Genomic DNA, 16,786 nt, shown 5'->3' with positions numbered 1-16,786 from the left:
TAATTCATTGAAAAGTCCAACACATATGATTATTATCAAAATATTAAACTTTAATATAATATAAAAAAGAAAAAAAAAGACATTTAAAAATTACAATTTACGTATATAAAAAATTATAAATACAATCTGTACATACCACTAATTCATATTTTAAGCAAATATGTAGCTCATTATTTTTTTTTATTTATAACAAACTAAAGATTAATTTTTTCCCAAAAATAAACAGTCATATTGTTTTGGTTGGGTTTGCTGCCTGATGTTTCTCTGGTCATGTCCTCAGTCGATTCTCTAATCTCCACTCTCGCCGCCGCCGCCGCCGCCGCCGCCAGCACTCTGTGATAAACCAAACCCTATCATGAAAATGCTCTTCCCTAAACCCTACTCACCATTCTCTTCTCTCTCTTCTTCCTCCAACGCCCACCTCGTCGACAAAGCCATCACCATCCTCAAACGCCACCAACCCATCCACCTCGAATCTCTGTCTGCCCAATTCACCCCTCAATCGGCCTCCTATCTACTCCTCCAATCCCAACTCCACAAAACCGTAACCGTAAATTTCATCGACTGGGCTCGACACCGCCCTTTCTTCGATCCCCGATGCAAATGTCTCTCTCTCCATCTCCTCACAAAATTCAAGCTCTACAAGACTGCTCAATCCCTTGCCGAAGACCTTGCTCTCACCACCGACGATTCCGGTGACTCGGTCTTTCAGTCTCTCAAAGAGACTTACCATCTCTGCAATTCGAGCTCTGCTGTCTTTGATCTCGTGGTAAAATCGTACTCTCACTTGAATATGATCAAAAGAGCTTTGCACACAATTAGTTTAGCTAAATTGAATGGTTTTATGCCCGGTGTATTGTCTTATAATTCGGTTCTTGATGCTTTAATTAGGTCACGCGATTCCATCGAACTAGCTGAGGAATTGTACAATGATATGAAAAACAGTGGGATTTCGCCTAATGTGTTTACATATAATATACTGATTAAGGGTTTTTGTGGGGTTAGGAAATTGGAGAGGGGTTTAAGGTTGTTTAGTGAAATGGAAAGAAATGGGTGTTCTCCCAATGTGGTTACTTTTAATACCTTAATTGATGCGTATTGTAAGACTGGGAGGATTGATGATGCGTTGAGGTTGTTGAAATCGTTGTCGGAGAAGGGTTTGGATCCTAATTTGATTTCGTACAATGTGATTATCAATGGGTTGTGTAGAGAAGGGAGGATGAAGGAGACTGGTGAGGTTCTTGATGAAATGAGGTGGAAAGGTTATGTACCTGATGAGGTGACATATAATACCCTTGTCAATGGTTATTGTAAAGAAGGTAATTTTCACCAAGCGCTTGTCTTGCATGCGGAGATGGTGAGGAATGGTCTCTCACCGAATGTTATTACTTATACTTCATTGATCAACGGTATGTGTAAAGCAGGGAACTTAAATCGGGCAATGGAATTCTTTGATCAGATGCATGTGAGGGGGCTTCATCCAAATGAGAGAACATATACAACATTGATAGATGGCTTCTCCCAACAGGGATTCTTAAAAGAAGCTTATAAGGTCCTCAATGAAATGACTGAATGTGGATTTTCACCTTCAATTGTGACGTATAATGCCCTAATCAATGGACACTGTGTATTGGGGAGGATGGAAGGGGCTTTAGGAATTATTCGAGATATGGTTGGGAAAGGGTTGGCCCCAGATGTTGTCAGTTATAGTACAGTCTTATCCGGGTTTTGCAAAAATCTAGATTTGGATAACGCGTTCCGAATGAAGCAGGAGATGGCGGAGAAAGGAGTTTCGCTAGATGCTGTTGCTTATTCATCACTGATTCAAGGTCTCTGCCAGCACAGAAGACTGACTGAGGCTTGTGATATTTTCCAGGAGATGTGGAGATTGGATCTGCCTCCTGATGAATGCACATATACTACTCTGATCAATGCTTATTGTGTAGAAGGAGATATTAAAAGTGCTCTTCATCTGCATGATGAGATGATAAAAAAGGGCTTCCTTCCTGATGTTGTTACCTATAATGTGCTATTAAATGGGCTTAGCAAACAAGCTAGGACGAGGGAGGCAAAACAGCTTCTCTTCAAATTGTTTTATGAGGAGTCCATTCCGAATGATGTCACATATGCTACACTGATAGAAAATTGTAGTAATACTGAGTTTAAGAATGTGGTAGCTCTCATAAAGGGATTCTGCATGCATGGTTTGATGAATGAAGCAGATCGCGTTTTTGAATCAATGCTTCAAAGAAACTGCAAGCCTAGTGAAGCAGTTTATAATGTTATTATACATGGTCATTGTAGGGGTGGAAATTTGCAGAAAGCATTGGATCTTTACAAGGAGATGGTGCACCATGGATTTGTTCCTCATACTGTATCTGTCATTGCTCTGATAAAAGAACTTTTCAAAGAAGGGAGAAGTGAGGACTTGAGTCAAGTTATAGAGAATACACTGAGAAGCTGTAGGCTTACTGATGCTGAACTTGCAAAAGTCCTTGTTGAGGTCAACCACAAAGAAGGCAACATGGCTGCAGTATTTAATGTTCTTACTGAAATGGCGAAAGATGGGCTTCTTCCAAATAGCGGGGAAACTTTCCGTGCTTCGCGATAAACTGTATGACAAACTTGTGTATGTTATCAGGGACCAGTGAAGTAATTCTTTACACACAAATAAAAAATAAGTGGCCAAGTTGGGAATTAGACGAAGTCCAGTTCCTTGTTTTCATCCTATCTTTCTTATATACAAGTTATCAAGGAGCTTCAGAGATATGTGCCTAGAAAGCCTTCATCCCTTTCATCCCCTTCTGTCCTTGTGATTTTGCCCAAGTTCTTTTAAGTACTGATGATGGCTCTATTAATTAGGAATTGTGAGGCAACTGGTATGGCACATGATTATGTTCTATTTAATAAATTCTGATTGGATTTTTATGCATAGTATCATTTATTTATCATTTGCTTCCCTCAGGTTTCTGCTCAATATGATATAACTCTCAAGAGACCATAGTGACAAAGTGCTGATGACACTTGTGCGTCATGCTAACTTAGGTAATCCATTCTGCTTTTATATTATCCCTCCCCCACTCCCACTCCCACCCCCACCCCCACCCCCACCCCTACTCCCTTATTTTTATTTTTATTTTTATTTTTATTCTGCAGGTGAATCGTATTCAATGAGGCACTTGTATGCTTGTTGCACAACATCTATGGTCTATGATCTGTGGTCTATGATCTATGATCTTCGAAGCATGGCTATGGATATGGGATACAGTAACGACATGATACAGATATGTTGATAACAACAAATTGTATAAATGTAAGATATTTAGATAATATAATTTTACGTATATGAGACAATTATTTTGACATAACATATTTGTAACAAAATATTGAATCTACCAAATATTCTCACCTTCAAATTTATAATACGTTCACATAAAAAATTGAGGTTATATTATGCGGACATGAATTCGGACCAAAGCTGGCATACTTTAATTTCACTATTTATTAATATTTTTGTGTTTATCCTGGAAACTATGACCTCATGCTACATAAGAAATGCCACCTAGGAAGCATGGATACAGATACGGGATATGGTGATATGATAAAATTTGAAAAAATAGGATACAGATATAGCAGGGATACATTTGTAAAACGAATTATTTTTATAATTTTATTAATGTAATATGCATGCAATACTAACATTAAATTAAATTTCATTACTTTAAGAGAAATTTCATCCCACCTCACTTTTAAAGTATAATTAATACAACGTTAACATTTCTAGCATCATTTGGGAACAGTCCAAAGGTTTCACTTAAAAAAATCCAAAACTCACAATATATTATATAAAAGAGAAAAACAAAATTAAAAAATAAAAAAAAAAAGAAAGAAAAAAGAAATAAAGCTGTAGTAATAGTATAAGATAAAGGGGAAAAAAAGAAATCAAAAAGAATAAAGCAGAATCAGAATAAGAGATAAAAGGGAAAATAGAATAAATAAATAAATAAAATAAAATAAATCGGAAAGAAGAAGCATGAGAGAGAAGAGAGAGAGACAGAGAGAAGAGTGAGAGAAATAGAGACGACAGTGAGAGAGAGAGAGAGAGAAACCTGTTCGTTGTGCTCGATCAAGACGAAGACAAGATCGAGCAACCATATTTGCTTCCTTCCTTGCCAGATTTGCCTCTTGAATTTGAGTATTTGAGGTTAGGTTAGGGCTTCTCACCTTTTCTTATTTTTAATTTGTGTTATCTTTAATTTAAATTTACATATTTTACGGTTTGACCCACAAAAAACCTTTGAAAATTATGTTTTTTGCCCCCCGCTGGTATCCCGTAAGTATCCGGAATGGCAGAAAGTATCTCCCACGTATCCATGCATATCGAAAACGTATCCGAAATTCAAAAAAGAAAAAAAAATGGATACTCTTTTGCCGTATCCGATATGCATCCCTGTGTATCGGATGCATATCCGTATCCAATACTCGTATGCTGTCCGTTTTGGAGTATATCTGTGCTTGATAAAATGCCATATCACAATTTCAAGAAAGGATGAATATGTGACCTAGAGATCCAATACGTTTTCAAAATTTAAGATGGTATATGTATTTGTGAGCATTCAATACAGATTCAATATGGATATGGCTCCTTTCTTAAGGTACCATGCTTCATAGTTTATAATCACTTCTCTATTTTAATATCCATTTTCTTAGCTCACTTCCAAGTCTCTGCATGCTCTGGGGTCTGTGTTCTCATCTGCAATTTTGACATGCTATCAACTTCTCATATTTTATTGTTTTTTGGATATCTCTATCTGTTTTTCTTTGTACTTAAAAGCTATACATGGGAGCTGTGATATGTTTCTCCTTATATGCAAGTAAGTAGCACTGTAGTGTAGTTGATTGATGAATGCCAAGAAATATATATATCTATATAACAAAGCACAAAAGTATTTGAAAATGTGTCAAAATGTATGAGAGATACATTTTGTTTCAATGGCGGAGATGTTTCCTAATCAATATCTACCGGTTCAAAGTATACCAAACATGCCTTTGGTTCCTGCCCAAGTGTACCAAACACTCTTCTTCTTCTGTCTCTCAAACATCTGCCTCCCACCTATCCCCTGTCTCCCTCTCTGTTCTTCTTGATTTCAAATTTTAAACTCTCTATCCATTTCTCTCTTAGCTTTTGCCTCTCCTATTTCTCTCTCTCTTGCTTCATCATAGCTCACTCCGACTGTCGTTCAAAATCACTCCGACCGGCAGCTTGGTCGTTCACTTTGGTAGCTTGGTTCACTCCGACTGTCATTCACTCTGGCAGCTCAGTTGCAAAATCAGAGCTCACTCCGATCACTCCTGTAAGGTAATTACAATACGGGTTTGGTGTGATTTTAGTTTTATGATCTGAATTTGATGTTTTTGATGGGACTTTTTTTAGGTTGTTCTTTTTGGGACTCTTTTTAGGTTGCCAAGTTGCAAAAGTCACCTGTGGTTTGGCCCTCATTTCGATTTTTGTTTTTCTAAACCTTAAATCAAAATACCTAGAATATATTGGAATCATGTTGTTGTGTAGTTTATCAATAACCCATTTGGTTGAGCTAATATCTGTTAGTCTAATTTGAGTTAGAATTTGATTGAATTGAGTAAAATGTTTTAAAATGGCTGACTTGGAAACACCCACAAGTCTGCTATGGAATGAGCAGTAACTGCTGTTCTGTGGATGTGGTTAACACTCTGGTTCTCTCTTTCATTTATTCATCTAATAGCTGCATTTGTATTCATTTTGTGGTAATATCTGCTATGAAATTGTCCCCTTTATGTTTCTTGGTTTTTTGTATCTCCTAATTTTTTGTTTCTAAACTTCATTGAGCTTTTGACATTCTAATGCAGCTTGAGTTTTTTGTATCATTGACCTTTTTGACAAAACAAGGCTGGTTTTGAATCTTGATGTAGACATTTGTCCTATGTGGCACTTTGAACTTTCAGGATTTATTCAATCCAATGGCTAAAATTATAATCTGAGGCAAAGGCTCAGATGATTTCTACTCTAATCTAATGGTATAATGTTACCTCACCACCTTCAAATGGCTTAGAGATACAAATTGAGTTTCAAAATTTGAAACTCCATCTATGGGGCAGCCTCTTTTAATCTCTCCTTCACTCTCTCTCTCATATCTCAGCTCCACCTTAGTTGAGCTCTTTCTCCCATCCACCGCCTCAGCCCCTCCCTCCCCCGCTCACTTCTCCATCACTTCAGCTGTCTCCTCCCCGCAACAGACATTGCTCCTTTCAAACTGTCTTAGGGCATTGTTTTTGCAAATCGGCGATTGAGATGGTTTAGGGCTTCGTTGATTCCAAGCTCTGGAAGCCATCATGGAGGAACGAGACAACTACTCCTATGATCCTTCACAAATCCAATTGATGGTATCCTCTTTGAGTCTCTTATTTTGGTTTCTATAAATGAGTAGTCTCTATAGATTTCTTTGCTCTGGTTTATGTTCATATGGGTTTCTATGAAATGGGTGATTCTAATAGATGAAAAGCCATGAAATTAGGGATGTCTTGTGAAGTAGATATATTTTCTGATTTCTTATACTATTATTGGTTTGATCAGCAATAAATAATTTTTGAATGTTGGAAACACATTAATATGTCAGTATTAATGCTACAAACATATTGTTCCTCATGCTACCCATCTTTAAATTGTATGTGTAAATTGGAAGGTTTTTGAGCAAAGGTGTAATGTGCCTGCATGTGCTCGAGTTTATTATGGTAAACAAATTATTACATGTTATATAGAAAACATATAATTCAATTATCAGTTGAGCTTTCTAGAGTGTTCTTGCTGTTTTCTTTTCTTTAATTTTTTTTTTTAGACTTTTTTTTTTTGTCTAATTATTTATTCAATTCTTCTTTCTTTTTCTCTTTTTTCAACAAGGCAGTGGTGGTAGTGAATTCTATTGATGTCTCCAACAATGATCCTAGATCAGCAAGGCGGTGAAGGAAACTATATTTATTTGCTTATGTTAATTTTTTTGGGGTATATTTATCTGTTTGTTGATTTATTTTTTATTTTTTATATTTATTTGTTTGTTGTCCAGAGAATCGTATGCTTCATTGTTTCAAAGTAAGTATTCATGCATATTTTTTTTGTTCTTTTGATTGTTTTATCAGCAAGAAGAGTTCAGTTAATTGGCTTTGTTGGTGGTTGATTTTGATATTTTGGGTTATTTTATTAGTTGGTGTGCTTTTTGTAGTATTTTAGTTAGTGTGCTTTGATTTTGTTCAGCTTCTATTTTTGTGGCATTGTTATGTCGTTGGTGAGAGATATAAGGGAAACGAGAGAAGGTGTGTATGGTAGGGGAGGCAAGGGGAAGATAGAGAGAGTGGTGGTTGTGCAATTGGGGAAGGGGAGAGTCTGGAGGTAAAAAAAATTCAGAGAAAAAAATAGAATTGTAAGAGAGGTGAAGGTGAAGGTGAAGGTGAAGGTGAATGGAAATACAAAAAAGGAAAAAAAAAAATAAATTCAGAGCATCGAGTTGGAAAAAAAAATGAGTTCAGAAAATTCATTGTTTTGGAATGGATTCTTTTCAGCCGTTATCATGAGTTATTTTGGAATGAATTCTTTAGTGTTGTTTTAAAATCTGTTTTGTTGTGTGGTCTTAAATATATATATATATATATTTTCAGGTATGGTTTGGTTTTGTGAGTTTAAATCCTTAAAAGCCATTGAAGCCTCAATGGAACTTATGTCGGTTAGACCCTTTTAGATCCAATATCCTTTCAGATTAAAGGAAAAGCTCCATTCAGCCTCCATGTAGAAAAGGGAAAGAATAGTGTACTGCTTTTAATCCTCATAGAAGAACCATCCTAAAATTCCTAATGTGAGTTTTCCTTTTAAATTTTTTCTCCTTTTCATTCTACAATATATGTGCCTTTCAGGCCATTGACTACTCTTTCTATCTCTCCCTCTCTCTATTTTCTTTTATTTTAATTCGCTAGCTCTAAACTTCAGTTACAACAGAAAATAATTGTGAAAGGCCGGTTAGAACTATTGGGGTGCATTTGATATTGAAGATAAAGCCTCTGAATTTTGATGTGAGCCCAAATCAAGTGACAAGAAAACAATATCATAAGTGAAATGAAAGAAGGTCAAAGCAATCTTTGAGGTCCATTTCTTTTTCTATTGTGTCAGGTATATTTTCTGTCTTCATTATATATGCTTCAATTCATTTTGCAACAAAATAAAAAATTCTTTTAGGATTGATAAAACCTTATTATTTATAGATTAAGTTGTTCCTTTTTTGGCCCCTATTATTAGGTGGCTTCAAAACTTTGTTTATTCCATCCTTTTGACAACTTTGATTGTTGAATGTCTAATTTTATTTCATTTGTTTCAATTGTTGAATTTTAAATGTAGTATTTGACTTCCTCCTGAAAATTTATCGCACTGGATTTTGAAAATTCATCATATAGTGTGACATTTATCAATGATGTATTCTTTCCTATGAAGCACCGGTACTCCTAAAATGTTGCCGTACAAGTACCGGGTACGTACCTAGTACGGGTACGCGTACCGGTACGGCTGCACGCGTATCGGGTACGGCCAAAAGGGGTCTGGTACGTCTGGTACATTTGGGTACGGCATGGGTGCGGAGGGGGCAAAAAATACTCAAAAACTACATGTATACATGTATACATACCATAAACATACCATAAACATACCATAAACATACCATAAACACATCTATAGAGGGAATCGAGAGAGAGACAGAGGAGATGGAAGAGATCGAACCTGATAGTGTAGAGAGGCGTCGCCTTTGTGTGCTAGGGCAATGAAGGATTCTAGGGTTTTCTCTTCGATCGATCGATCGATCAATCGTCTCTCTCTTTGACCGATCTTCTGCTCACTGTTGATCGATCGTCTTCGTCTCTCTCCTTTCTCTCTCTCTCCGTCTCTCGATCGCCTCTGTTCTCTTGTTCTCTCTCTTCGTCTCTCGATCGCCTCTGCTCCTCTTCGCCTCTGCTCTCTCGCCTCCTCTCAGATATAGTATAAGACATATGATACATATAATATAATATAAATAATATAAGATATATAATATAATATATATAATATAAGATATAATATATAATATAATATATATAATATAAGATATATAATATAATTAGTGATACATATAATATATAATAATATAATAAATTTTTATATATAATGTAATTGATCATGTATAATATATAATATAATTGATCATATATAATATATATAATAAATTTTATAAATTATAATTTTTATCATATATAATAAAATATATATATTTATTGGCGTACCGCAGCCGTACCCGTATCATACTTTTTTAAATTTTGACGTATCGACGTACCCGCACTCGTACCCGTACCGTACTCGTACCCGTACCTGTGCTTCATAGATTCTTTCCATAATGTGCATAACAGAAAAAAAAGAAAAAGAAAGAAGAGAAACTATATCGTCAAAATTTGAGTTACTTTGGGAACAACCTTTTGCTAAGTGTTGGAATCATATATTGAAAAAACCAAAATTTATGTCTAATTGTGTCCTTATTTACGGAAAACTATAAGTTACAGATGCTTCTTTCTTTCCTGTTGTTGTCTTATTTTTTTAATCCTCATTGGAATTTGTGGATGACAGAATCATAGTGTAGTGCTTTTGTTGTCCCATTGTTCTTCTACTTAGGATCTTATTTTTAAAAATATGGTTCAATGTAGAGCTTATTTTTTACTTAGGAGCTTATTTATTTATTTATTTTTTATAGTGTAGTGCTTTTGTGCTCATTTTATGTTAAGTATTTTAGAGGAGTTAGCAAAACTAGATGATGAAAACATGTGAAGAATAGGGGAACTGGGCTATGTGCATGGTGGTCAATGGTGGTGTCTGACAAATCAAGAACTAAGATCCCCTTTAGCTGTTAGAAAGTTTATCGTCTACTATATGATGTGATTTGGAAATACTGAACATTAGTCATTTTTTCTTTGAATTATATTTTCTTCTTTAATCCATTTGACTTTATGTGCATGGTGGTGAGTGGTGGTGCATGATAAATCAAAAACTAAGATACTTTTTAGCAACTAGAAAGTTTATTGGCTATTATGTGATGCGATTTGGAAATACTGAACATTGGCCATTATTCTTTTTTTGAATTAGATTTTTCATAAAAGATGGAACCAAAATGGGATTGATGAACAATGGATAAAATATAGCCCATGATGGAAGCAAACTTTTTTGTTCTGATATACTTCTTCCATTAGATTAGTTTTCTCCTTATCTATGTGTTTCTCTCTTAATTTGGGTTGTTATGGCCTATAAGAAACCTACTATAATAGCTCATTTGAATGACTCATGCATGATATTTTGGTTTCTTAATTTTCTGTTTGGTATGGCTTTGGATTGTATACAACTAGCTTACTTTTTCCCCATAAAAAGTACTGGTTTGGCTATTACATGTTTTGGTGATTGTTGGAATGACTTCCATTCTACATCAAATAATAAATGTGTTGAAGATTTAAACCAAATAGAAAATGTGCATAATGAGGATTATGAAAGAAAAAAAAAGGAAGACAGACAAACCAAAAGATGCCTTGCTTAAGACAATATATGCCTCTTTATTTGAATTTTTGACTCGTATATATATCTCTAAGATTTATAAAATTACATTTTATTTGTAGAGAAAATATGAGTTACATATGTTTTTCCCCCCTTTGTATTCCTCTCCTTATTTTATTTTATTTTTGGAATCCTCTTGGAATATAAGGACAACAAAGTCATGGTATCGTTTTTCATGGTGTAGTTTTTTTGTTGTCTTGTTGTTCTTACTTTGGAGCACATATTTTAAAAATATGGTTAAGTTAGCAAGGGAAAACATGTGTGCTTATTTTTGTTGAGTACTGTTAAAACCTATCACCTACTTCACCCACTTAAACCTACTCCACTAAACCTAACCCACTACACCACTACCACCTCACCTACTCCACTAAACCTAACCCACTACACCACTACCACCTCTACTTCACCTACTCCTTACCTACTACACACTCACCCTCTTCTATATATAGGAATCATGAATCATTGTAATAAATATCAACATATAAATCAATAATACAATATTCTATCTCTATCAATTTATTTTACATGGTATCAGAGCTATAGGTTAAAGATCTTGGTGTTCTTCACCTTCCGGCGGGCGGCAACCTTGCCTTGACCGCCCGCCGGATCTCAACCAATTCAAACCTCCCTTCACCTCTGCCACTATATGTTTATGCTGCCACTTTCAAAGCAGCCTCTCTTTGCTGCAAGGCTGCCTTCTTCTTGGACAACAATCGGGCTTCTAGGGATACACCTTCTCCAAGATTCGCAACCTGTTGCTCAAGCTGCCTGGCTATTGCCTCTGCTTCATCACACCTTTCCTCTGCAAATCGAAGCTTATCGAGCAAACTCTCATTTTCTTCTTGTAGCGTATCGAGCTCAAACACTACCTCGTTGCCGCCATCCAGATCTCCACCGCAACCACACGCAGTCGCATCTCCGTCGCCGGCCTTTTCTCAAACACCCGTCTCGCCGGCCAGATCCGAGCCCGTCTCCACCTACCGGGACCGCTTGGATTCACCTTGATGAGCCTTTCACCTCGGCGTTACTCTCACCATTTTTAAGCAAGTCGAGTATGAATCCAGCAGATTTGATAGGCCAACGTCCTTGTCCATTTGAATGTCTGTTCTTTGCCTGAGCAGTTCGTCCTACACCCCTACAAAAAATTAAAAAAAAAAAAAAAAAAAAAAAAAAACGCGTGAAAGGTATGGCCTGCTTGTGAGCCAGAACATCTTCTAAATACCTCTTAGCCTTCGCCAAAGGCAGCTTCCTGCTGGCATGTGCTGTCTCTCTTGTGTTCTTGAAATGGACTATGAGATCTGAGCCCCTGGCTTTGCAGGACTTGGTGGGATGGGATTGTCAGGCTCTTTTGAGTACTTCACCATTGTCTCTCTCTCATCTTTCCACTTGCTTTTAACCCTCTCTTTCCTTTCTTTTTATTTTAATATTCACATCCACTACATTTTATCTTTCAAATAAAGCAGCTGTCTGATCCCACCGCCCATCAAAGACTTATTTTATCTTATTTATCATCATCATTTTCAAACCCATCTTCTCCACTGTCCCATATATATATATATATATATATCTTTTTTTTTATTATAATATATTACTCAAACACACTCTCTCTCCTCCTATCTCCAATCACTTTACTGGACAATGAGCAAATTCTCCTTATCATTCTTATTATTTTTATTATTATCACATGGGCGTGTTCCCCCTCTTTAAAAAAAAAAAAACCAAACAATTTACAACTTTGCACAACACCCATATTTTATTCATCTCCGAGATCAACCCCGATCACCATTTTACACACCCAAAAAAAAAAAAAAAAAAACAAACATCACCCACAAACACCCACCCACAGGCGGGATTTTTTCCTTATCCCTTCTCAACTCTGCCGCAGTTCTTTTCTTCTTGCCTCCGTCCTGAGCGGCCCTTGACGGTGCTGCCTCCGTGTTTTCCACGCCGCCGAGTATGTTCACTCCCCCATACTCCTCCACTGCAGCATATGGCGGACCTCCAAATCGGAACATAACGGTAGCCTTCCGCTTCAGCTCCTTGTTTTCCGTCTTTAGCACACTTATCTCTGCTCGCGCATCCTTATACATGCGTTGGAGCAGAGCCAGTTGGGCGTTTAACTGCTGCACCTCATTTGTCCTACTCTGCAGTCGGTTCGACAAATTTGTAACCGCAGTCATAGTTTCCACACATGACTTCAATGTATACTGATTGGCCTCCACATCCGACTGCACTGCCATTCTTTGCTCCACAGACTGCATAGGAAAGTTCAACGGAGCAAACTCCGGGGCGCTTGGTTGAGGTTCCAGTGCCACCGCACCAGTTATCTCTCTTGTTGACTCGTTGAGGTCGGGAAAAAGAGTGAGCAGACCACGGGACGAAGAGGCCATATTCTGGGTAGCTGAACGGGAAGATGAGGCCATGTTATGGGTTGCTGAGTGTTTCAGAGAAAGGTTGGTTACAGAATGGCAACAGAGTGTTCCAGAATCTCTTTCTCAGAAACGGAAGAGTTTTTTCAAAGGATTTTCGGCGGTTTCAGACTGGTTTGCACAGCCTCCGCCTCAACCTTGGTTAAATAGCCGAGGCCGACACGCCACTCTGTCGCTCACGTGCCTCGCCGCGTCTCCGGCTCACCTTTTGATGGCTCGACGCTTTCTGTCAGGCACGCCTTTTGATGAAGTGGGCGCGACTTTTGAGGGCTCACTATATATATCCATATATATATATATTTGGGCAGCCTATATACACCATCATACAGTGTATTTTTAAAGGGTCCGACAAGACTCTGTAAACTGTCCCGACATTGATTCCGGTTAGCTCCTTCATGGGTCCGACAAGACTCTGTAAACTGTCCCGACATTGATTTCGGTTAGTTTCTACAAGGGTCCAGCAAGACTCCGTAAACTGTCACAACAACTATCACAACATTGTCTGCTACAACGGTCCGACATGACCCCATAAACTGTCTTCTACATCGGTCTGATACAACCATCCAGTGTCCTCTACAACGTTATGACACCACCATACAGTGTCTTCACCATCGGTCTGACACGACTATACAGTATCTCCTATCCTCTTTTCTTTTATGTATTCGTCTATTTTCTTGTTTTGTTACTCTCTCCAAACTCAAGTTGGCTAGTTCCTATCCCCCTTGAGTTTGCGGGGGGCTGTTAAAACCTATCACCTACTTCACCCACTTAAACCTACTCCACTAAACCTAACCCACTACGCCACTACCACCTCACCTACTCCACTAAACCTAACCCACTACACCACTACCACCTCCACTTCACCTACTCCTTACCTACTACACACTCACCCTCTTCTATATATAGGAATCATGAATCATTGTAATAAATATCAACATATAAATCAATAATACAATATTCTATCTCTATCAATTTATTTTACAAGTACTTTAGTGGAGGTAGTAAAACTAGATGAGGAAAACATGTGAAGAATAGGCGGGCCGGACTATTTGCGTGGTGGTAGTGTCTAATAAGGGGTTGTTTGGGATGATCTAAATAAGTGTACTTTTTGACTTTTTATGAAATATGAGTTGGGTTTGAAGTGATGTGGTAGAGGGGTGATGTGACTTAAATAAGAGAATGTGACGTAAATAGGATAGTGATGTTTTGACTTTTTTAGGGGATGCCAAACCTAGCCTAAATTAAGAAGATACATCATAGATACTTTTGAGCAATTAAAAAGTTTATTGTGACATTATTTGGAGATATCATTAGGCATTTTTCTCTGAATTAGATTTTCTTCTTTAATCCATTTGATTTTATATATATATATATATATTTTCCAGGTATCGATACTAGCAATTGTCAACGACTTTCAAATACTTTTATTTTGGCCAGTTTTTAGAGCAATAATCTCAATTTTATAGTTGTTTTTAGTTGATGGCTTTTACAATAATCATCCCTACAATTACTCTCTTTGAAGTACGTTTTCATTCATGCAATTTATTCAACCACATTGGGGCACTATACATGGTTATCAAAATCACGATTCGGATCGTAGTCTTACAATCCTATATTGTCAAAACGATACACATCGTTGTAGGATCGGTGTTATAATTGGATCATAGGTAGGATCATAAGTAAGATCGCTAGATTTATGATTTTTCACCTTAATTTTAGTATGTATTATTTTAATTTGTATTTTTACCTAGAAAGTAAAATCTTACGATCCTCGATCTGATCCACGAAACCCTCTCACAGATCCTATGTAGGATCCCAATTTTAACAACCTTGGCATTATATGGAAGCAATGATTTTTCTTGACAGTTGATTTTGGTAAGTTGGATTAAAAATGGATTTACTTAACCTAGGTTTGAATGTACGCTATTAAATTAATGAGGTAATGTAACATTAAATTGATGTATATACATGGCGTCCAAGTCTAAAGCTCCACAAATCATTTGAGTGATGGTAGTTTTTATTTTATTTATTTATTTTTTTTTAAGGAACAAAATCCACTATTTAAGTGGTTATGTGGGTTTGATCAAAAAAAAAAAAAAAAAAGGTTATATGGGAGTGTTATGCACTAGTATATATATATATATATTACTGAATGGATGTAGCAGAATAACTACTATATTAACAAATTCTTCTTCCTTTGTCTATATCATCAAATGATTTTTCTCTTTATATTTTCTATTTGTATTACGTGGCCTCTGATATCTGCCATTATACTAATAGGTGATTTGTCTTATCTTTTCACTAGTTCTTTGCCAAACTTATTAAAAAAAATAAAAAAGGGAATTTGTTTACTGAAGTGGTTTTCTTCATAAAAATATGCAGTAGTAGTTAGGAACTAGTGACAAACTTGGCTTGTGTGTTCTATTCCCATCCTTGGCAGAATTTGCCTATGAATATTTAGTGCTTTATTTTTATTATTTATTATTAAAAAATATTTGTTGTAGCACAAATTTTTAGTAAAACTTGGATGACTACTTGGGGTACACTATTTGAATCTTATTTTATCATGCAACATTTCATCTTGATAAAATTTTATTTTTTCTTAGCTTGTGGGTTCAAAAGTTCCGCATGATTTGATTGATTTATTGATAACAGGATTATCCTTGAGTTCTTTTGTGTTTTGCAGATTGAAGGTGCAGGTTCAAATTATTGGCACCATTTATCAGTTAGACAATGGTTTTCATTGCAATTTCTCAAGATCCAACTAGAAGATAGCCTAGATGGACATAAAGCAGTCTTCTCAATTTGAGTTAGAAATATGTCTGATAGAGTGCCAATTTTAGCAGTTGGTTTGAAATGGGCCTCTCTCTCCATTTGGAGCTGCTTTGTTCTGTTTCATCAAGCCCTCTATTTTACCTTGATCGCATTGGGCTGCAGATGATGATAGTTTTGCTGTTACCCTTATCAGTAAGCCCATTCTAATCCAGTTGTTTTCTTGGCTATACCAACAAACCACAAGTCTATAGTTCAGAGTTGCCTTGGAAAGATCTACTATTTGGTTTTGATATTCTCGATTTCTCAAAATGGATTCTTGGACTCATTGTGGTTTAAAATACAAACTACCTTTTGCCATGGACAAAAGCTCCAAGCTTCTTTTTCATTTGATACCTTAACCCTATTTTGAGAATCGGTCATCTAAGTTTGTAGTGTTGAATTCTAGTGTTTTTCTCATTAAATGCTTTATGACAAAATCTTGAATTTTTCATTTCTCTTCTTTTTGAAAGGCATGAAGACATCAACCCCAAGTGACTTTTTTGGATTGATGTCTTCATTCATTTCGAAAGGAATATATAGATGAAAAAGTAAGAGAGTTTTGCCATAATGGATGAGAGCATCTAGTGTGAAAAACACAATGGGCTTCATCACTGAAAATTTGGATGATGGATTCTCAAATTGGGATTAAGGTATCCAATGAAAAAAAAAAAAGATTGTGAGGTTGTGTCTGGCTACTTTCCATTGGAGAGTCTGCTTTTGATTTAGCATAGGTTGAAGCAAAGATGAGCATAATGGTTTACAAATCAGAGGATGTAAATTATATGGATTTATTGTTTTTGACTGTTTGATAAAATTCATTGTAAATATTGTACTTTATGATTTGTTATCATTTTGATATATGTAAATTATTTATTTGTTTACTAGATATCAGAAAAGTTGATTATTT

The 16,786-nt window shown here is 36.3% G+C and overlaps 1 protein-coding gene across 8 annotated transcripts; it reads left to right on the top strand.

Moving 5' to 3' along the window:
- The first annotated feature begins 214 nt into the window (after positions 1–214).
- On the top strand, positions 215–16,765 carry EMB2745 (Tetratricopeptide repeat (TPR)-like superfamily protein). 8 transcript variants are annotated; one of them, XM_082920391.1, is made up of 8 exons: positions 220–2,879; positions 2,966–3,045; positions 3,157–3,313; positions 5,983–6,420; positions 6,939–7,123; positions 7,687–7,880; positions 8,021–8,191; positions 15,752–16,765. In XM_082920391.1, the coding sequence occupies exon 1, from the start codon at positions 356–358 to the stop codon at positions 2,609–2,611; it is 2,256 nt and encodes a 751-aa protein (XP_082776517.1). In that variant the 5' UTR covers positions 220–355; the 3' UTR covers positions 2,612–2,879; positions 2,966–3,045; positions 3,157–3,313; positions 5,983–6,420; positions 6,939–7,123; positions 7,687–7,880; positions 8,021–8,191; positions 15,752–16,765. The 8 variants fall into 8 exon arrangements, with proteins under 8 accessions (XP_082776519.1, XP_082776520.1, XP_082776517.1 ...); XM_082920393.1 differs by lacking the exon at positions 5,983–6,420 and having other exon boundaries at positions 215–2,879; XM_082920390.1 differs by lacking the exon at positions 5,983–6,420 and having other exon boundaries at positions 8,012–8,191.
- Positions 16,766–16,786: the final 21 nt, after the last annotated feature.

Source organism: Camellia sinensis, chromosome 3 (genome assembly GCF_055761805.1).
Source record: "Camellia sinensis isolate YWXY chromosome 3, ASM5576180v1, whole genome shotgun sequence".
NCBI classification, from domain to species: domain Eukaryota; kingdom Viridiplantae; phylum Streptophyta; class Magnoliopsida; order Ericales; family Theaceae; genus Camellia; species Camellia sinensis.
The sequence above is the reverse complement of the archived record's forward strand: the minus strand, read 5'-3'. Positions and strand labels throughout refer to the sequence as shown.